Source organism: Haplochromis burtoni, unplaced genomic scaffold (assembly GCF_018398535.1).
Source record: "Haplochromis burtoni strain Fernald_Lab_line unplaced genomic scaffold, NCSU_Asbu1 Contig_25, whole genome shotgun sequence".
Taxonomy (NCBI): domain Eukaryota; kingdom Metazoa; phylum Chordata; class Actinopteri; order Cichliformes; family Cichlidae; genus Haplochromis; species Haplochromis burtoni.
Genome location: NW_024582386.1, coordinates 1,106,792 through 1,130,005, shown reverse-complemented (window position 1 = coordinate 1,130,005; position 23,214 = coordinate 1,106,792). Strand labels below are relative to the sequence as shown.

Genomic DNA, 23,214 nt, shown 5'->3' with positions numbered 1-23,214 from the left:
AGCGTTTTGAAGACAGGGGAGAGGAACACAGATGACATGATAATTTATTATGACCCCTGTGCTTCAAGACTCTTTCAAACTTTTACCTCTGTGTCGCTACAGACAGGAGCAGTCTGTCTTGAGAACAGAGTGCATATTCATCTGATGAGATGACTGTTAACCTTTAAGTCAGCCAATAATTTTAAAACACAGCAAAACTAAGACTTTCAAATTATCAGTGTCTGCTGGAATAAAAGGCAGCCTGACATCTGTAACACAGAGGAAATGCTAAAGCTGCGTTTGAAGCACCAACTCAGCTGTACCCAGTCAAGAGGAAGATAGGAAGAAAAAAAACTAAATATAGTTGTTGCTTTTAAAATAGAAAGGACTATTAGGAGAAAAAGACTGCAGTAACATTTGAAAAATACAAAAAATAAATATATATGTATATTCAGCTCAGTGTTATAAGGTTTATGTGTCAAGACGTGATAAATAAAAATCCTCTGGTCACCCCATAATTCAGTAGCTTGCACCACCTTTAGCAGCAATAACTTGAACTAAAGTTTTCTGTATGACTTGAATGAAATGTTGACCAACTCTTCTTTACAACTTTGCTTTGGTTCATTCAGGTTTGTGGGGATTCGTTAATGCATATCTGACTTTCAATCAGGTTGAGGTCTGGACTTTGACTGGGTCACTGGAAAACCTCAAATCGCTTTTTTTCAGCGTTTCTGTTGTAGATTTGCTGCTGTTCTTGGGATCACTGTCGTGTGTCACGATTTTGGTTTAGCCCTCAGAAAGAATGCCTCACATTTGATTCCAGACTCAATGATGGGAAGGTGCCCAGGTCGGGTGGCAACAAAAAAACCCAAGAAAAAAAACAACATAAAATGCCCAAATCATCACCACTCCACCACCATGCTTGACAGTTGACTGTTTGGTTTTCTGCAGACGTTGCCGTGTGCATTATCACCAAACATCCCCACTTTGGTCCCATCCGTCCAAAGGACCTTGTTCCCGAAGTCTTGTAGTTTGTATCGATGAAGCTTTGCAAACCCAAACTGTGCTGCCATGTTCTTTTTAGTGAGAAGAGGCTTCCTCTTAACAACCTTTCAAAAGAAGCTCTGCTTGTTCAGTCTCTTTCTAATTGTACTTTCATGAACTTTAACAGCTGACATGCTAACTGAGGCCTGTAGAGTCTGAGATGTATGTCTTGGGTTTTTTGCAGTTTTTCTGAGCATTGGACATTCTGACCCTGAGGTGACTTTGCTGCGACAGCTACTGGGATAATTGACAGCTGTCCTGAATGTTTTCCACCATAATTTTTTGCAGTGATGAATGATGGACTTTAAATTGTTTGTAAATAATGACTCCCAGATAGATGGGTAGTAACAATTGCTTTTCTGCAATCACTGAGAAGTTCTTTTCTCCTTGGCATTGTGTTAAAAGATATAATACAGATAAAATAATCTACTTTTATAGAGATGCACACTCTTAAAGTGCATTTGATAGCAGGACCTTGCTACTATCCTAATGTTTCACAAATTACTTCTGCAGTTTGACTTAATTTTTGTTAATTAAACAGTGTCATGGTATAACGTGTCCAATATAAGATTGTTTATCTGATCCTATATTTACATCATTTTAAGACCTGGCATGGACTGGATGATTTTTCTTCTTATGTTCTGACACATAAAACAATTGTAGATACATCAAACTAACTCCCCCAAATATACCAATAACAACAACTTCGAGGTTTTCCAGTGACTGAGCAGAGCAGGCGTCACTGAGTCAGTGACAATAGCACTCCAGCACTCCAGAACGTGATCAGTGCTGACACACGCCCTACTGTGTCTCTAACTTGAAAGCAGTCCAGCTCAGAGTGAGTCATTAAAATGCCAGAGGGCACAGGTAAAAAAAACACTGTTATTTTTGATAAAAATGCTCAAACAAATCTCACATGATGATGCAGTCGAATCATAATCTTACTTACTTAAAGCAAGGGAACCTCTTTTTCATTTACATGTATGTTTTTGAACATTCCCGAAACACAAATATCCTTCGCTTTGTAATTTTATGCAAAAATAATATTTAATTTGCATGCAAAACATGAAAGATTATCTTTTTTTGTCTGAGAAAGATGACTTTGAAGCTCATAATCATTACTTGAAGCTGATTCTTGCACTTCTCTTATTGATTTGTGGCTTCTCTCTCTCCCCAGATCTGCGCCTCCCCTCTCTCTTCCCCCAGTTTCCTGCACTTCCTCCCTCAGTTCTTCAAGCCTCTGACAGTAGCGCTGCACATATAGACACTGCTGCCTTTGCATAATGTGGATGCATCGTCTGTAGGTCGAATGAAGCTCCTTCGACATGTGTCAGAAGCTTACCGTGTACGCTTGGACTAATGATGGCACAACGGCCAGCCCACTGCCCCTCAGCATATGCCCACTCTCACTTGTGTGTTTGAGTGTGCGTGCGCACAGGGGGTGGCAGGGTTCGTCATGCTGATTAAAAGCAACCCCCCCCTCACAAAGCTCCTCAGAAAAAGACAGCAGGGAACATGAACCACTGTCAGGTTGGCCCAGATGAGGACACAGGATCCGTGTCACCTGAATTTACCGGCCTAATATGACAGCCAAGTTGTGATCCCTTGTCTGGGACATGTCACGTTTGCAGAGTTTGCTCTTATTCTCATGCAAATGATGTCAGGTTTGGACAGAATGTGAATGAGACTCGTCACACTGTCCAAGGGTCTAAACCCAACCGCATGACAGTGGTTTCCCGCTCAACTCAAGATGAAATAAATACGACATTTGACATTCAAACCTAGCAACCCAACCCAGGAATAGTTCAAAATAATGAGGAATTTGTGAGAGCAACCACAGCACCGCGAGCGTAACCTATTTACTTTTTCTGAGGTGCTAAATGGCACATATTTAAATTCCAGCACAAACACGCGCACAATCTGCTGCCTCGAGATTTCTCTGAGAAAAACACTTACACAGATTCACCCTTTATTCACATACGTTGGCACAGACTCAGGTCTTTAATTACATAATATAAAGTAATTTTTAATATGCTGAAAAAACTGACACTGTAATAAATATAAAGCAGGTAGACGCGCACTATCTCTGGTCACAAAGACATCTCAAAAACTGGAAAGTTCCTGTGGAGCACTCGCTCAAAAATTAAACTATGGAGTGGAGAAATGATAGGATTCCCCCTTAGTGACACACCTATATATAAATATCTTTAGCGATGGTGCGGTGCATCACACCTGTGGGCTTTACATCACTGGAAAAAAAGCTTTGATAGATCCTAAAAGACACTCCATCCATTCAGAATGCTGGCAGCCGTCATTATTCTCAAAAGAATCGACTTTGTCACTTCTCCATTCTTCAAGAGCCTCTCGCTCGGCCTGATGAATTATGTCGTCTGTATCTTCCAAAACAAGGCTCATTCCTGACAGGTACACAACACTTTACAAGATGCTTTTGACTGCCTGCAGATCTCAGCGGGGACAAACTTGTCAACAAGCAATCAAGATTCAACTCTCTGTCCATGATGAGATGTCTCTGGTGATTTTAAACCTTCAGCTTCACTTCAAATTTGGCATCGAGACTTAATGTTTTTACAAAAATTTAAGGTGCTATATTGTTCTGCTGTCAGGATAGCTGCGGCGGAAAGAAATAAGTCTGACACCTCAGGTGTATGTATTTGTTACTTGAGAAAAATAGTTTGGTTTTGATTGACATCTTACAACTTTCAAGTTGAGTTTGGTTCATCACTTAGGCTGTAAGTAATACATTTTTAGGCTACTAAGATAGAGTGCAACACCTGAAACGACTTTAACAAACAATATTTTTAAGGGACACTCTGCAATTTAAAGGGTGGCTCAGTGTGTATTTATGAGTACAGTTTTTTAGGGGCTGGATTGACAGGAATGATCAAATACTTATTGATCCATTACCAATATTTATCATTTTTACCAACGAGAATGAAAAACTATAAGAAAAAAACATACTTAGCTGCAAGGTAACCAAATTGTTTTCTGTATTTAATAAATTTATTAGTAATGAATTATAAAAAGTTACATGAACTGTTTCAACTTCTCATTAAAACCTCTTTAAACACGGTCACCTTCAAATGTTATCCAAAAATGGGACATGCTAGTATAGGTCTCCTTTAATTATTATAATTCTTACAGCATTTAGGAGCACAGGCAGAATAAACTTGATGGATTTTCTCTCCTCTTTGTGTGCTTTTAATTAAGATATTATAAGTTGTTATATATATATATATATATATGTGTGTGTGTGTGTGTGTGTGTGTGAAATAAAACAAAACTACTGCTGTTTATAATCCTAAAATTAAAGAAAATAAAAAATCATGTGGTTTTACTAACTGTAGCCTCACAGCAGAAACTGCTTAAATGAAAGCACATTGTCCGCTTTGCCACGGTGCTGTAGCAGAGAGATTTTCACCCCTATGTTTCATTATAGCGAGCGTGCATTTTGAAAGCGAGGTGCTGCTGTACAGGTTGCTCAGGGAGCACCGAGAGGGGATGGAAGAGGACGAGGTTAATTCGCCAAACCCTCGCTGTCGGCACGAGTACACATGTATGCGTGTCACAAGGATTCAAAGGCCGCCCGCGCCGTCGCTCCCTGACATGTAATTCTTCATGGATGTACAGATGTTGCTACTCAGTACCAGAACAGCTTACTGCGACTTGAAGCGTTCTGTTTCGATTATTATAAATGGATAACAGCCTGCATCATGACGCCTGTTGTCATAAACAGCCTTTTGTTTAACATCAGATTTGCGCTGCTGTCTTGTGAGCCTCTGTTCGTCTGATAATGGTGATGACACGGAGCCAATTTATTTTGTGTCTTTTTTTTTTTTTAAGCAAACAAGAGTCATGCAAGAACAAACAGAACACTGACTGCCTGACAAAGTCATATGTGGAGCTTTTGTATAAGTTGTGACAAGAGAAAGACGGTTTGTGTGAGAGGACATATACGAAGCGACATGTCAGAGCTGTATGTTGACAACATAATAATGAATGTACCGAGTGAGTGATGCTGGAGAGGACAGTTTTCACAAGTTGCTCTACTACTGATCTCCTAAGGAATTTTAGATTAAAATTATAGAAGCATAGTGTGTATTTTATTTATAATTATACAATGTAACTATCATTTCACAAATCTCTTAATGAGTTATATATGCATATGTAGCTTTAAAAGGATTTCATTCTCTGAGTTACATAAAAGAAGAGACAGATTTTTTTTAACACCTATTCATCTACTTTTATTTATTATAATTATTCTGTAGCGTTCAATAATACAATATTTGTGATTGAAGTTCATCAGGCATCACATCAGCTCTCTGTAGGTCCATCTGTTGTAAACTATCAAATGTATTATGTACAGATATACAGATATAACTAATCATTCTGACACGGTGATCTCCCTTTAAAAAAAATGCAGTGTTTGATTGACTCATCCATCCACCCCAACCTCCTCCTCTTCTTAAACTTAATTTAGACTTCCCTGTTGAATCTAGAGTTCACAATGTAGCTTATGCAAGTGGTCGACACTGTTGCCAGCATTTAAACCTGTGCAAGCTGTAATGACATTTCAAGGGTAGGACATGTCAGGTAATAGCATTTCAGTGTTTGTGTTTATGATGCAACTATGGCACAGATTGAACGCAGAAGCATAAATTCACTGTTATGCAGACTTTTTTGCTTTAAATGTCGTCACTACAAACAGAAGACATCTTTGTCACTGGTAACAGTTCACGTTACAATTAAACATTAAGCTATTATTTGATATAAGCTGCTTGAACAAATGACACATGGGATTGTTTCTTGTGTTGCAGGATTTGTCAAATAGTAACAGTGAAATGTTTAACAAGTAATTTTTTCTCTTTTTTGAAATATTTACTTTTTTTTTTTAACCCAGAGGAAACTTCAGTGCATAAAGTTTCCTGGACATTTCTGTCGAGTCAGTCGTATCTACGCACATTAGCTGATCTTTTGAGAATTGTACTTCAGCACATTGCTGTTACGTGAGACTTTATTGCTTGTGACTCTGCTCCGTATTTATCACTGCTGCGTCTTATGTTTCCTTGCCACACAGAACACGCTGCAAGGCACTGGAACGCTATTGTTTCTTGGGAGAAATGCCTCGGGCTAGTGTTCAAGAGCAGCGCAGGGTGGGAGCGTGTCGACTTAAATACCTTCAGTGAAGACATGTCATGGCCTCTTTTATCAGGTGTCTCACTAGCTGAACTATAAAGCTCGGCTCTGTGTTAAACCATTAAGTTAAATCCTGTTTTCTATGACAATGTTTTGTTCACTTGCGTGTGAAAAGGATTATTCTGTTTGAAATTGCTCATAGACATTTACTGACTAGAATTGAAAAACCTTACATCAATTTAATCCTATATGAAGTATACCATCGTAACAAGGCATGTATTAAATTTGTATGCAAGTTTTTATTCAGTGGCTTTTTGGACCAACAGTGTGTAAAGTGGTAAACAATATATTTCTCTTCAGTGACAAACAAGATTTTCATTTACATTTGGTTTAATTCTCTGAACAGCTGCTTGTATATACTGTAATGGATGGGCTCAACAAGAATATGAAACGTTACGTTAGAGGAGAAGTTCGGTCATTATTGACACAGAATGTTAGAAACCTGTTATTTTGTTGTTATAGCAGTTCTAAGTTAACCGAAACAATGTCCAAAGGTTACAAAAAACTAACTTAAACACACTTTTGAAGATTTGTCAAAAAATGTATCACTGGAAAAAAAAAATGTGGCTCACTTTCTTCAGTTTGAATCAGCAGCGGACAAAACCTACACTGCTTACCCAATTCAGTCTGGCCCCATCTTTAAAAATCAGGAACTGAGCATAAAAAAATATTGACCCTGCAACATGACTGATAACACTGCATCCTTGAAACCTGTTGTAGAGAGCTTAAGATGTCTGGAGCAAGATTTTAGAAGTCGTATAAGTTTATTGTAAGCCACACTGTGCAACACAGCCCTAATAAACATGTCTAACTTATCTCCTCCTTAACAGGAGAGCCAATCTGAATAAAATGTATAGACATATAGATGTTAATAATTCCTGTATGTGTGACAGTGCATGTATAAAACAGATTTATTATAAATTCCACTTTTTTCAATTCTCATTTTCATTCCCCGGGGATCACGTTTAAGTGTCAATGTGAAAAAAAAATGGTGGGTTTTTATTAGTTTTTTTCAATAAAAGAAATGAACCAGACTACAGGGCACTGTAGTTTGGTTCATTTGGTTCATTTCACTGAGCTTCTTTCACTGACAAAAAATGAAAATGCAATTCTGTGCTACTGGAAAGAAGTATAAATAATTAAATGAAAATGAGTTGCTGTACACCCGCCTTTACTATAGGTGACATATTTTACCCTTACAAACAAAAACCAGATGGAAAATATTTATATAACAAAACAACTGGTTTGATCAGTGGCTCATTCCAAACAGCTGGCTCTGAGCTCTGTACAGCTTTAGCCTTGGTTAGCATCTTTAAAATGTCCACGTTTAGCTTAGTTAAGTATATGAGTAGGTCTGTTGTTACAAATATTCCCTAAATTTTACATTGATGAACTATTTGTTAACATAATTATTAGCTTTCGCCACTGTTTCCAGCTTGTAACAGGAAATGATCCGGGCCTAAATACTAAAAGTGACCCATTTCCAGTCCCTGGACTTTACTTTAGCTTTTGCTAACTCACCACAACTAGATTTTCATTTTTGTTGGAATCACCAATATTTTTCTAATTTCCATCTATTCATCTACTATTCATCGTACTACTTTTAGACACTGCGGTTAGAATTTTGTTCCTGGCTATCTTTGGTTGCAAGTCTGTTACAAAAGCCAACTGTCAACCTCTCTCATCAAAGAGCTATTATTTTGAAGCCATCCCATATGGAAAAGATATATATAAATCTTATAAAGTTTGTATCTGTCTTGTGTGAAACTTGTATGAAAAGCACACAAGAGTGAAAACACATATAAGATCCCTTGAAAAATTATATAATGAAACTTGTATGTTTTGGATACTTACTAAAACAATATATGAAAGTAATGAGAAAGTGGCCACTTTCATGAGTAAATCATATAAGTTTTTACTATTTCTTTTCCATATGGGATAACAAAGGTCCTATTTGGATTTTGTCCTGCTCGAAATTCCCTGGACAAACACGGATGTGTTTTGATGAGCATATTAGGTTTAAAAAATTAAATTGATGGAACTTCAATATATAAGTTCAGCAAAAATAGTGAAAAAATGTTTGTGGAGTCATGTTTATCTGTGTTATACTCTTCTGAAAATCACTCAGACAACACTGCATCTTATTCCAGGACATGGAATTTATTTTACAACTGAGAATAAAAGAATGCCATTCTGAATAACTGGGTTGATGACAAAACCTGGAAATTAGTCACTGAAGAATGTTTTTTTTTAAATGTTATATACAGTTCCAAGCATCAGAACAGATGCCAGTAAGTTCTGTCACGTTATGTAGACCACACCTAGGGACCTACTGGTTACTGAAAAAAGGACGTCGTGGTCCAACACGATCCTGTAGCTTTATACAGCCTCCCTGCCTCACATTTGTGTAGAAAATAACATTGTAAAAATGCACACAGTACAAATAATGCAGAACTTTAAAGAGCAAGATATGCTGACATACATGTATACATACTTGCTGATTATTTATACAGTAAGTTTTAAACTTCATTAACTTTACAACTGTAGCTTCACAATGATAAAATTGGTAGCCTTCAAAAGCAAATACTGTACACGTTGAAACAACCAGGAAATGATATTTTACTAGATAAACAAATATCCTAAATATTTTGCAAAACTTACTGTGATTTGATGGCAAACCGAACAATTTTATGATCAGCTCCCCAAAATGTTTGTCGAGGGCATAAAAACTAAAAAGAGTAATGTGTTGTCCTTTTTACTCGTACAATTCTTCATCAGTTGACACTTAAAGTGCTGAAATCACCTTAACATTTTAAAACACTCTTATTCTTTCCCAATATACCTTTACATAAACAGCTGTATCCAAAATTTGCTAAACGGGTATTTCAGTTTTGTTGTCATGACTGAAATTTTCATAAGACATAATACACTCACTGGTTTACATGAAAACATGCACAAACTGTCTCATAAATAATATGCAAGTCGTGTTGAAATATATTTATCTTAGAAAATGATTCTGAAACAGTGATCGAAATAAGAGCATGGTTTAGTTGTAAAACAACAGGTGGACCATTTTTAAAGGCTCAGATAAGATGCAGTGCATTAGGAAAGCAACAATCTGTCAGTGACTATGTAGTGCCATCGCTACTTTAATTTGTCACCCAAAAAATTCACTGTTTACTGTATGGCCTAGAGCCTCTGTAGTGCAGGCTCCTGCCATGTTTTATTAGCTGAAAAATTACCGTGTGCGGTATTAAAGCTCCTGCGATTTTCACGTGTTGTAAAAATACAGCTTTGGCACTATCTGTTACGACAGATTGTAGCTTAGAGTCATAGTGCAACAGTTATCTGTCATGCTATCGGCTTTATTTGACTTCATTGTTTATCGAACTTTTCCAGCTCTTTCACGAAGATGAGATGAGCCTCTGGTGATTTTCCGTGTGTTTTGCAAAGATGCAATTTGATTGCATGTTTGCTCACAAATGTCCGATTGCAAAGTTTGCACTGATATATTGAGGCAGTGTCCTCTTCTGTGAGTCCAGGTGAACTAAAAGTCTTGTCCTCTATTCTGCTGACGGCCTGCTGCTCTATTAAGTCTATGGAGAGCTTCGAAAGGTCTTTTAGGGTAAAACCAAGGTGGGACTCCAAATGGTGAATATAGGACGAAGGAGTCCTGAATTGGGAAGCACAGTCACTGCACAAAAACAGAGGCTGGCCAGAGTCCATGTTTTTTAGGAACTTTGTTCCCCCTGTCCGCTTTAACTGGTATTTTACATTGGCCAGCCAATGTGAGATAGTAGTCATTGAGAGACCAGTGAATTTACAGATGTGGACCCGTTCCTGGGGTCCTAAGTCACTAATTACAAACTTTCCTTCCGGGGTTTCTCTAAGACTGGAGGCAAACTGGGCCTGAAGAATCAGGAGGTGTTGGGGATTCCAGTTTGACTGTCTGCCTTTCCGTCTTTGAATGGGAGATAGCTCTTCCATGCCATCCTCCAAAGTACAGCCATCGATATCGGATTTCTCTGAGATGGAAGATGGGGTTGTAGACTTTGGTGTTAAACGACCCGTCAGATTTTTCACCATGTCTGAAATGTCCATCAAAGCATTTTCTCTTAGAGGTGGCGATGATGTCTGAGAGAAATCTTTGAAGACCGGCTTGGTGTTGTTTACATTGCTGTTAGGTGTCGCAAGAGTCCCCTTAGCTGTGCTTCCATTGCTGTTTTTGGATTTTGTCAAGTCGATGGGCTGATCATCATTGACGTCGTCATCATTGTGGTAGTGACTCATAGGATCTGTTTGCTTAATCTGGGCAGAGTTGTTGATCTTATAAAGCATTGCAAATGGGTCTACAAAGGGTGTGGACACTTTTGCCGCTTTCCCCAAGTGGTTGTTCATGACGGACTGCAAAGCACTAAGAGGGTTAACAAGGGATTGTTCTGGTGAATGATCAGTGATGATGCTCAGGTTACTGCAGCCATTGCTTACTGTCTTTTTGGGCGAATCCGCTTCAGTTTTTATTTTTATATTTATTTTACTCTCTGTTTGCTCTCTTTCTTTGCCCTTTAGCTCATTCCGATCCTCCAATTCACTGTCCTTCAGTATCTTTGAGAGGTTTTCAGGATACGGTGAAGCCTGTTTGTCCTTAGAATTTAGCACTGGTGACTTTGCAGATCTACACTTATTCTCTACAGGTTTTTCCTCTTTCTCATTCTTCACTAAGCTTTTCCCTGTAACTTTTTCCACTAGCTCTTCCATGGCCAGCACATTGCTCTTGTGACTTGGGGGTGGAGAGGGGCTATTTGGGGAATGGATCAGAGAGCCTAACTCAGAGGACATTACCTTCAAACTAGTGCTACTGAACAAAGGTTGAACCTGTGCACATGAGGGCAAAGGCTTCAGAGATCCATGGAGCTGATAGGCAGCGTGAATGCTGGGGTATCCACCCCAGGTTGGTGTACCTGTTTGGGCCTTACTGATAGCACTTGAAACTGTGTTCTCTAAAGACTTCAGGATGTCCAGCCCACCTTTAGGTGTTTCTTCTAAATCTTCTTCTGTAAGGTACTGGTATGACCTGGCCCTTTCAGGTTTGTCTGTTTTTTCAGGGAGGTCTTCTTTTTCTTCTTTTATTTGTCTCTCTGGTTCCCTAACTTCAGTTTTCTCGTCCTCTGTATCTTCATCTTTCTTTTCTTCGTGTTTCTCCTCAGGGCTGGAGGGCTGCAATGGGGAGTCAGGGTGTGGCTTACCATTGGGCGGTGGGAGCCGTGTGGTAGTGGGAGGCAAGGGAATCGACTGTATTTTCTCTTCAATCACAGGATCAAAAACTAGCTGCTTCCCCTTTTTAGATGCTGTATTTGTGACTTTAAGAAAGTGTCCCGTGACCATCATGTGGGCTGTCAGTTGTTGCAAGGTGTCATGCGAACTGCCACATTCCATGCATTTGAGAATTTGTGCCTTTCGTGCCTCAAACTGCCAAGTATAACTAGCACCATTTTGGTAACCGTATCGATTATTAGGAGTGACATAAGGATTGGCCAGTTTTTGGTCTTTTGGAGATTCTCCCAGGTGTATGCCAGATGAGACGGACTCTGGTGAGCTCGGCGACATCAAGTCTTGAAACGCTCTTTTTTTGGTTGGGGGGACCAGTTTTGAGGTGAGGGCTGGCATTGGTTCTTTTAGAGGCACTTTTTGATAGTGTTTTGTTTTGATCATGTGAACACTAAGGTCTTGCAGTGATTCAAAAGAGTGGCCACAGTACATGCATTTCAGAACTTTCTGGGCATCTTCTTTGCCTTCCATCTCCAGCAAGGAACGTTTTCGTGGCTTGGACCACTTCTTGCTTCGATCATCCTCTGCATCTTTGTTGTCATCTCGGTAGTGGCCAGTCTCGTTCATATGTACAGTTAGGCCTACCAAAGTATCATAGGCAGCACTACAGTCCTTACACCTAAACTTGCTAGCTCCAGTAAACACTGGGCCATACAGCTTGTTGTTTTGCCTATAAAGCTGCACGGTGCTGAAAAGGCTGGGCTCAGGAAGGAGTTGATACGGATTATACTGCAAAGTTTTAGCCAAGGCTGCTTGATGCCAATCATATGCTACTCCTGTACTGCCAGAGCTTACACTGATGCCACTGTTGCCGTTACTCGACACTGTTCTTGCACTGGTACTGCTGGTGGTAATATTTGTTGTTACTGAAGTGTTGTTACTGCTACATCTGTTCTTTACATGGACATTTCCCGGGCTATGACTGTTCAGGAATCCATTGCTCCCTTTGTGATTGCTCCCACTGCCATTGCTTGCTGAAATACTGTTTCCTTGTTTATTTTTAAGCATGTCCAGAGCAACATTGGACCAAGAGGCATCCGAGATCAGGTTTGCATAGACGGCTTTCATCTTTTCCAGACTGTCCTGTAGTGAAAGGCCATTGATGGATTCACTACCTTCCCCCAGCTTCTCCTCCACCCTGTCCGGATCACCTAAGGAGGGGGCAGTCTTAAGGTCCACCAGCTGATCACTGGTAGTGCTGAGGGGAGAAGCATACCCAGCATCTGGGTTAGTGCCATTGCTGAGTGGAGAGTTCTGGCAGCTATAACGATCTCTTGCGTCTTCCTCATCATTGAAAAAATAGTCTGCATCTTGACCATCCAGGGAAAGGCCATCATCCAGAAGATGTTCCTCTTCATCGGCTTTGCCACCCTTGAATTCATCTTCAGGTCCATAAGCTGGAAAACAAAGCAAGGAGGAAAACCGAGATTAGATACAAATGTCTTAGCAAATCAATACACTTGAACACAAGAATACACCTCTGGCCCTCCCTATATGCAGGTGGTGAATGCAATAATCCTTAAGAGATTTTTGTCAATAGTCCCTGTAGAGGACAAAGATATAATAAAGTGGCAAACATCCATGTCTTGACAATGACAGATAGTCCTCTTCACTGCACTGCCAAATGGAACTGTTGAACACTATCTTGGGCAAGGAGCAGACATGACTCAAGAAATTTATCCACCAAGTTTAAAAAAAGCAAAAACATAGAAAAGAAATTGAATTAGGCAGAGAAGATTATATATATTCTGTGGTAGTACTCCACAATGGAAAAGACACGCTTTTGCTAATCATATAACAAACGAAAGGAAAAAGTGTGCAAGGCCTCACAGTTTAAGATTTAAAGTAGTCTGTTCTTTTCTTTATTATATGTCTTACATAAACACACACTGGTACAATGGTGGCTAATCATACCAAACATGAACAAAGTTTACAATGACGAGGTGCATATAATAAGAAGTAACACCTGAGAGCTGAAGCTTCAGAGGGCTTTAAATGCTCTGCTGCAGACAGCTTTTATACTCCTAGCTCTGCATGACATCAAAAAGGGGGTGTATCCCTAATAAGGTCATCTCAGCCACACAGTTGATTTTGAGTAATAGTACCGAGTCATAGTAACATAGAACCTTGAGGTGACTCTTGTGATTTGGCACTATATAAATACATATATATATACACTTCTGTTTGTGAGTGGCAGCCAATAATAAGAAAGCTTGCTTAAAGAGGGTGGGGAAAGGAGCCAATATCACTTATTTTAGAGAGCGAATCAAAACAGGGTGTGCACCAAAGTTAGTCTAGCACGGTTAAAAGAAAATATGTGAGGGAAAAACTGAGCAAAGAGGCGGAGAATCTCGACTGTGCATAAAAACAGCCAAGCAACGATGCAATCAAGAACAATCAGAAATTCCAATATTTCCAATGTTTTGATCTGATTTTTATTTATAAAAGTCCACAACAAATTATTTTTGATCCTTTTCCAGTAAACCTCTCCGTTTGAGAGCGGAATACTCCAGGTCAGTGCAGTCACACGAGTAGGGGAACAACCTGGTCCATCATTTATTTGCTACAATGACAATGAATTATGGAAATGATCTATTTCCATAATTACAAAACCACAGTAATCCAATGAATGAAGAGAGTCTGACATATTCAAGTTTAAAACAAAACAAAACAGGGAAAATAAACTAAGATAGATAAATGACTTTTTAGTGAATGTTCATTTAGAAGTTCTTTTTAAAAAACATTACAGCATTCGTGCAAATATTACAGCTTATCCACTTAATTTAGATGCCAAACAGCACAAAGCCCACAGCAACATAGTCTTCATTGTCTATTATGTTGCTGTTCAGCAACCACAGATCTATTCCTGACTTTAATTTGTTCAGTTCTTCCAACATGCCGCACATACTATGGATTCACAAGTAAGAGATAGTGGAGTAAAATGCCAGCTGCATCAGCCTTGCCAAGCCATGGTTGGCTGAAGTCAACTTGGCATCGGCTGTGGAAGTCCTCACAGCGTGATGCTAGGAAATGGCCAGTGGACATGACAAGCCGTGTTGTTACTGCCTGTGCTCCCTGAGTACTCACAGCATCAAGTGTGCCATTTTAAAAGAGGAAAGAAAAAATTATAGTATCAATGGAAATGGCTGCCTTCTCCCGCCAAATAACTGCCCATAATTCAGCTTGGAGGGAAAAAAGTGATATGTGAATTAAAATTCACTTTTTATTGTCTTTGTCTAAAAAAATAATAAGGAAAAACAGGGAGGTAGATTAAAAGGGGAACATTACACCGAGGCAGGGAAGAATCTAGGGTTAAATATGCTAAGGCACCTTTTCCAATCCATCCCTCGTAAGATGCTTGTCTGAGATGCCAGAATCAGTCTCCAGTGAGGAGGCAGATGTGCTGTCAGCTTCAAACAGTGTGTAGCTCTCTATCCCATAATCGGAATGGACATAATACCTGATGTTTGTGAGGTGCCAGTTACTGCTGCCTGGGAAAAGCTGGAGGTCCTACAGCTGCCCGGTGTGTGTGTGTGTGTGTGTGTGAGAAACAGTGCATGATCAAAATACATTCTTCCTCTTGCTCCCAACTGTGTGCTCTTAATTGTCCACAGGATATACTGAAGTATTTTTTTCATTTAATCACTAAAAGAAGAATTAAACATTTTCCCAAAGCAGCTGCACGGACTTCTTTGAACTCTTCCTTTTCTCCCTAACAAGCTGCAGCCTGCTGCATTGAAATAAATGCAAAAGTGAACCCATTCAAAGTTGTGAAAGTAGTTAAAGACAAATCAGCAGACCAAGTGAGAGAAACCTGACAGCAGTACACACACACACACACACACACACACATAGAAGGCACACCACCACTAAATTCTTCCCTTTCCCTGCTATCCTCCGTATGTTGCCTTGACAGGCATCAGTGTCAGGAGTGTGTCAGTGTCAGCCTGAGGTGTCAGTGTCCACACAAACAAGCCTGAGAAGAGGTGGGAGGGGAAAGTAACAACAACAAACACAAGTCAGCCATTTTTTTTCTCCCCCCCCCCCTTTGCTCAAGCCTGCTCCTTCACCATCTGTGTCAGTAAAGCTGGGGGTGCCACCGCCGGCTAATAAGGCAATCAGAGATGGAAAAGATGCTGACATGGCGGCTTTCGAGCGTCACTCAGAACAAAAGAGGAAACGGGAGGAGGGAGGGAGGGATAGGGAGGGGATTAAAACGGGGGGTGGGGGGGGGAGGGGAGGGAGGGGAAGGGGGGGGGAGTGTCTGTTGTGGTTGTCAGTCAAAAACGTAAGCCCACTTTGTGCTGTCAGTGAGGATAGGGAAAAGAGGGGAAGTTTTGAAAAGAGAGGAGGAAAAAAAAGATGTGTTTAGGCCAGCGAACAAGAGGTGTGTGTGTTTGTGTGTGTGTGTATGTGTACGTGCATTTATGCGTGTGCATATCTGACAGGGGAAAAAAATGACAGCGAAACAAGTTAACAGCAAAGCAGATAGGTGAGAGAGGTGTGAGAAATCAGCTTCTGCCATTTCTGTCATTGCGTGTGAGTGTTTGCCTAAGCTAGGTGTGGCTGATCAGTTTTATGTGTGCACGCGTGTTTGTGTGTGTCACAAGTGTCACAGTGTGTCAGGTGCAAGCAGAGATGCAATGTGGCTAGTGGGGGGAAAGCGAAGCCATCTGTGTCTGGAGAGGAGCCTGTCACTATTGTTGCGCCCGAAGTCCAGGATTTCCTGCTGTAGACAGGTGACACCACAGTAGGACATCCCCCAGTCTCACAAACACACACACACACAATGCAAACCTGCACTCCTCTGCCAAAACGACATGCCTGCCTAAAGCCAATAAGCTCGTGTGAGGTCCACAATTGAAAAACCTCATATTTTTTAATGCAAGTTTGAAACACAAAGTTATAACAAGGCTGAATAAACACTTAAGTAATAGTTTTGGTGACCGTTGCCATGTTTGGATACATCACTCAAATATATCTAAAATCCAAGACTGTGCACACATAAGCATTACAGCTATGGCTAAAGAAGCTTCATGCTAAAAGTTAAACAATTTTGATATTAAACTTAACGTAGTCTTACTTTTTACTCTTCTTTAACTTAACCTCATAGTTTAAAAAACATCTTTTTATCTTTTTATCAATCTATAATAAAACTAACTCCCTAACCGGCTGTTAAGTAACTTGAGTGCGACACAACACTGCCACAGCCAGCGTAGCTCTTCTTTCCCTCCTCAGTCACTTGTACATACACACAACACACGCTGCACACACTTTCCCTTTAAACCTTCTTCATTTATTCATGTTGTCTCAGAGAAGAGGGCAATCCCGGCTCTCATTTGCAGTGCTAATGTCCAATTCCGCCAGCTTTCAGCCTCCTGATTTACCCTACGTGGCGGAGTGCTGCACCCGCAGCAGGGCGGCCGCCGAGGCTCCCTCACAGCGTCTAGCGGCCCTTCAAAACAGGAGCTCTGGCGTGGCAGTCTTATTTCTCTCTCCCGTTTCGCTTTGTCACCGGCCCCTCCATTCCCTGCCACTCACCTCTGATGGCTTTGGACAGGCCTGATCAGTGTGTGTCATTGACCTGTACGTTGTGCATGAGTGTGTGCGTGTTTCAGCAGAGAGAAGGCTGTAAATAAAATGACATTATTATTTCCTCTGTCCTATCATGTAGAAAAGCCAATTATGGTAATGCTTAGTATGTCAGGCAATCTCTGTCTCTCTCTCGGCTCTCTCCCATCCTTGTTCATTCCTGAGATTTTTTTTCTGTCTGGGGTAGCTGCCGCTGTGGTTTCATAGGACCTGACACTCTCTGTGGACTAGCCTGCGGACAATGCTGTGGTAAACTCGCACAGACCAAAAGTCTCTCTCAGCCCAACTTGGTTTCTGTCAACGTATTTAAATTTCTTTATACAATTTTCACAAAAAGGTGGAACCCAAAAACGAGTTGATCGTCACTACATTAACTTTCTGCGTAGTAACCTGTTTCTCTCTGATGATTATATCTCCTTTGTACATGTGATAAAGGAAACTTCACCGGGTTAAACTCAAGGGCATGTTTGACATTACAGCCAGTTCGTGACACCAGGTCCAGGCGCGAGCTGTAATATAACCCACAGCTTCCTCGGCCAGGCACGTAAAAAGCTTACCTAACAGCACCCCTCGGTTCCACCCTCCCCTAACCCACATAGAATAGTCCACCATATGGCACAATAGCTCAGGGGCTTCTAATAGCTCATGTGTTGTACAAATCCACCTTCTCAGCTTCCACAGCTCTGCTGGTTGGGGAAAACAAAGCAACCCATCCGGTCTGCTCTTCACGCTGATGGCCGTATGGGCAAACGGCAATTGTTGTGGTTGTCAGCCACAGCAATATCAGATGAGCTACAGTCCTGAAAAAATAAATGAACACTTCTGGCTTGGCTTTCACATGTCTCAAAAGATTTAAGCCTGAATGGATGCTTTCAAAAATGATGCCCCGCGTATTTTTCTTGGCCACTAACTTTCCCAAAAAAGGTAATAACTAAATTAAATCAGTGCTTGGTTTTCAGGGTATGCTGAACCCAGGATCACAAAGAACTTGCCACTTTGCTTCTGTAGATACAGGCGAGCTTCTGTCTTCTGTTTCTCTTAATGTAATCTGAGACCAACACAGTGATGTTGAGATCAGCTTCTACAGGGGCCAGACCATCTGTTGCAGGTGTCTGTGCTCTTCTTGCAGTTATGGATGTTTTTGGGGAGGTCGCCACTTCTGCAGCATGACTAGTCGACTGATAAGACGGCTGCCTGACCCTGCATGATGAACCTAACCCTTTCCAAACAGTTTGCAGTTACTCACGATGCTAAAAGCCTTTTTAAATCATAGCCAGTGCCTTTTAACTAGAGTTTTACTCATTTGACATAATAGATCAGTGATGGATTAAAAGAAAAAAAAAAAGAAACAAATGTGAAGAACATTGCCAGTTTTCTTGAATTTCTACACCCGTCTTTGTTTTCATTTTGTGCTCCTTATTTGTTCAGCTTTTCCGAGAGCCAGTTTTTTGACGCGCCGCGACACCGACTGTGGTCTATAAATCACCTTTACCTCGGACTGTCAGTGCCTGCTTGTTCTAAGAGGAAACAACAGCCATTAGATCATTGCCGCCACAGATTAAAGCCCTCTGTGCTCAAGTTTTCTGCCAACCCCCTCCCTCCAAACCCTACACACACCTAACCATCGAACACTGCTCCGGTGCTACATACACATTTCGAACCATCTGGTTTGTTTTCAGGCAAAGTACGGATAAAGCATTACTAATGCTAATTAAAGATGATGTGAGTGAGATTTACTCCACGTATGCCAAGAACTGTTTTAATGTAGGCTGTATCAGACAGATGCCGTTTGCTAAACAGACTCTTTTTGAGAAAACATTATCAATTCCTCTACCGTTTTTTTCCCCTCTGCCATTTTTATTCTCTTCACATAAACAAGCTTCATTTTAAATTGTAACCTCGTGAAAATGAAAATACCTGTATTGTCTTAATCTTCTGTTGCAGTGCACACCTCTGGGGAACGCGCAATATCTTTAATCTCCTGCAGTTGTTCAATTTTTGTTTAATCGGGGGTGGCCGCTGCTTTGACAAAGAGGCGTTCTGTTTAAATCTAAAACGAAGGAATGAAGCACAAAACCAACAGGCTCGTGAAATAACAGAGCTCCGTCTTTTCCTCATAGATGCCGTCTTTTGAATTCACCTGCATTGCCCCTGACAGCAAAGCTTCCCCCGACTAAACAACAGCTGCTACCATTGCCTAGCAACAACCAGTTGATGGATGACCCCAAAGATGGATAATTACCATAAATCACTATGGTTGTGTGGAGAACAGAGGCAGAAAATCACTGCAGGAAAAAAACAGGATGAAACACAGTTTAAAGTAGTGTGCCCAGTGTTTAGGTTAACTCTCCTAAATTTGTCAAACAAGGTTGTTGATGAGCTCTTCTGCGGGCAAGAACTGGTTGGCGACTGGGAAGTTTCACCAAATCAGAGGCAGCACTGGCTCCGGTGTGCTTCTTAAAAGTTTTTTTTTTTTTGACAGAGAATATATGAATAAGGGCTGTAAAATGAACCCTGACGATATGACTCATGGGACAAAACCTGTCCTGAAAGAGCGCTGACAAACAAAGTGGGCTGAGGAAGGAAGAAAGGAAACAGCGGACAAAGAATGATAGCAACGGCGAGTTTAAGTGCAACAATGAAGATGAGGGAAGCTCGAGGAGAAGAAGCAAGAGGAAGAAGTCTTTATTTATGTATTCTGTATATCTGAGTGTGTGCAAGTGACAGAGGTAGACAGTGAGGCACAGGGAGAGGGAGAAAAACAGCTAGAATTTAAAAAAAAAATGAAAGAAACCAAAAGGGCACAGGGCCAAAACAGGGTCACCACCTAACCAGTTTGGTCTAGCTGAGTCCGGTTGCACAATATGCCATCAATCAACCTTCGCTGTGCTGTCAGCCCTCCCCTCAATTTACAGAGGCCATCCACTTTGTACACTGCTAAGAAACAAAACACGAAGAAGGAACAGAAACACAGAGGAAAAAAATGCACACACACTTCCATGAATCTGATCTTTCAGTCTCTGCAGAGAATAAAGGAGAAGAAGCACCCTAATGGCTTAGTAACACAAAAACATGTTCTCAAAGATATGTGGGGAAGTGACAAACCTGCAGGGGTAGTTGGTGATTTAATGTAGCCAATAAGCTAACCTTACACAGGTAGCACACTGCTAACATGCTAGCACTTATTTCACAATTACTCTAGCCTCTGTACTGGGCTACTTTACTGCATCCCTTGCATTTTATTTGCTAAAATGTTCGCAATTTCATTAAAACAAGACACTCTTGCTAAAGAGACAAAATGCCCAAGCAGTTTATTTGAAATATAAAGTATCTGTACCATTGACGGGTGTCTAACAGTGCATTCATTTACTCTTTGGATGGTTCTGAGTTGGGATGTTATGGATTCAAGAAAGAAGATCAACACATAAAAGCTATAATGGGTACATGATAAACAAACATATTTTGTATAATCTATGTAAAGGTGCGTGAACAGCAGAAAAGGGGCTAAGCTAAGGCTGGTAGATTAGAATTGATTAGAAATTAAATGTTAGCAAAAGAACGCACGTGCTGTATGTGAAGTTGCACAATTAATCTAAAGCTTGTAATTTATAAGTGAGATCCTAGCAAGTCATGCACCAATTTTTTATTTGTTTTACTACATGACTTAACAGAGAATTCACATGAAATTTCCTAATTGGGAACTTTTTTAGCATTATTTGAATTCCAAATGAATGCATTTAAAGATGCACCACTTGATTGGTCAGTGACTTCTCAGCCAGGACCGGTGATAACCTTTCATATGTCCGATTATGAGCTGGTCTGATTCATGCTGGTTGACATGGGTTTTGTTCTATAAATGTGTTGCACCTGCTTTGGTTTGATAAGGTGAAATGTGTCAGATAAAGGTGGCGCACAGCGACTAATTTTCAGTTAATCGTCTGTACCTCTTTCCAGCTGCAGAACACTTTTTTTCCCAAGTTTCCCTAACAGGAGATCCTGCACCTTACTGTAGTTTAGGGCGATTTGTAAAGTTTATTAATTTAGTTGATTTTTGATTGTGTATGCTGTTTATATCTGAGAAAGAAAATCTAGTTGAGCAAAAATCAATAATAGCAATTCAGATAAAACAGAATCTGTACATCTCTAAAATCTAAAATTCTCATTGTGTTTGATGCATAAAGTAAAATTGGACACAGAAATAGTAGAACGAAAACCCCCCTAATTGTGACCAATATATTGAAAATAACTCAATTTGTCTTTTATAGTGCTGTGTGAGCTGAGCTTGAAACTTTTTAACAGTCTAGTATAAGACAGTGAGGCGACTCACACAGATTTTATTTTGTCTGCCTGCATCACAATATTTCATCAGCTCTTTTCTGCCCTTGTCTACGTCTCTGCAACGCGCTCAGAACACAATAATGCAGAGGGCTTTGTAAGAACCAGACCTAAGAGACCTGACTTACATATCCCTTCCCAACATGCGAACAGACAGACAAAGAAATTATAACTTTAAAAACCCCTAAAGTCACTTTAGGGAATTTAATTAGGACGGCAAACCCTCAGGGCAGGAGGCTGCTCAGGACAGCCAAATGTCCCCAAACATTTTAGTGCTTTTAACTGCATGTGTCACCAGGGAAATTCCAGCAATTGTGCACCATCAAAACCGTTATCCTTTATGCATCGCCACATTTTTTTCTTCGTTCTGTCTGCTCGAGTGACGAGTTAGTGCTGAAGTCTGGCGCTCCATTAAACAAAGTTCCACTGTTTCATTTCAACACTAGTTTAGGACTTAAGCATGATGAATAGCATAGACGCGTAACAAAAAATATATAACAAAAGAAAAAGCTGAAGCACACAGCAGTTTACAGGGTGTATGTGTGGACTCCCCCCCACTTCCTGATGACCATAGCAATAAAGCGACAAAAGACAAAATGATATGGGGGGGGGGCATTAGGGGTAGAGAAAGGGTCCCTGGAGAAAGTCAGTAAATTATGTAGTGGGCTTTCAAAGTGGACTAGTATTAGTGGCCATCTCACCCTAATTGTGCCTGTGCGAGTATGCATGCATGCCCGTGTGTGTGTGTGTGTGTGTGTATGTGTGTGTGTACAATGGTTATGAACGGCTTCACAGTCAGAGAGAGAGAGAAGCAGGAAGAGAGGAAGCAATCCTTCAACAGAGCACAATATCAGACTGCGGACAGACAACGAACGGCTGGAAGGTTCTGGAAAGGAGAGAAAAGCCTGCCTCCCTCGCATTTCAGCTCCCAGCACCGCCTCCCAAAGTGCCCTCCATCTAACACTAACACACTCATACACACACACATAAATGGCACCATAACTCTATATCCGCAATCAATCTCCGCTATGAAGACGCATCCATCTTCAGTAATGTTAATGGGAGGGTTTTGGGGGTTGGAGGGGGTGGAGGACAGGGGTAAAACAGAGGGTATGTGACTGCAGAGCTTACCTCAGAGCAGCGTGAGGTAATATGGCCTGTGTTTGTGTGTCTGTATGTGTGTGTGTGTAATAGAGACAGGGCAAATGAAAAAAAAGTGAGAAAAGAGCTGTGCATTTGCGCATAGTGTATTTGTCTGCGTGTCAGGAGGTCAGGTGTGTGCGTCAGTATGTGTGGGAGAGTGACTGATGGCTGTCAGCTTGCATCTGGCAGAGAAAATAAATTAGGCTTATGAAGACAAATGAACAGGCTATGGAAAGAGTAAAAGGAGGTGGAGGGAGGATCAGGACAGATAGAGAGAGAGAGAGAGGGAAGGGAAAAGGGAAGGAGTGGAGAGGGAGACATAATGAAGGAGAAAAAATGGGTTATTGTGTGTATGCGGTGGCACAGATATGAAAGGAAGGAGATGAAGCTGCATTGCCAGCTAAGAGAGTTCCTTTCGGCAGCCAATGAGCGTTCATTAAGAAGAACGGGTCTGCTGCTGGCAACAGGAGAAGCTTTGGCTGGGGCTTCTTTGGCTGCGAGGAAAACATATATGTGGGTGTATGTGTGGGTATGTGTGTTTGTACATTCGCTTCCAAACACGTTATAAAATATAGATTC

At 40.7% G+C, this 23,214-nt stretch overlaps 1 protein-coding gene across 2 annotated transcripts in view; it reads right to left on the bottom strand.

Annotated features, from left to right (window-relative positions):
• Window positions 1-8,381: 8,381 nt before the first annotated feature.
• LOC102292000 (teashirt homolog 1) overlaps window positions 8,382-23,214 on the bottom strand; it is a 31,712-nt gene continuing 16,879 nt past the window's right edge. For both annotated transcript variants that reach the window (XM_042218903.1, XM_005917574.3), the window contains exon 3: window positions 8,382-12,962. In XM_042218903.1, coding sequence (XP_042074837.1) covers window positions 9,613-12,962 — 3,350 coding nt within the window. In that variant the 3' untranslated portion in view covers window positions 8,382-9,612. The remainder of the gene's footprint in view (window positions 12,963-23,214) is intronic.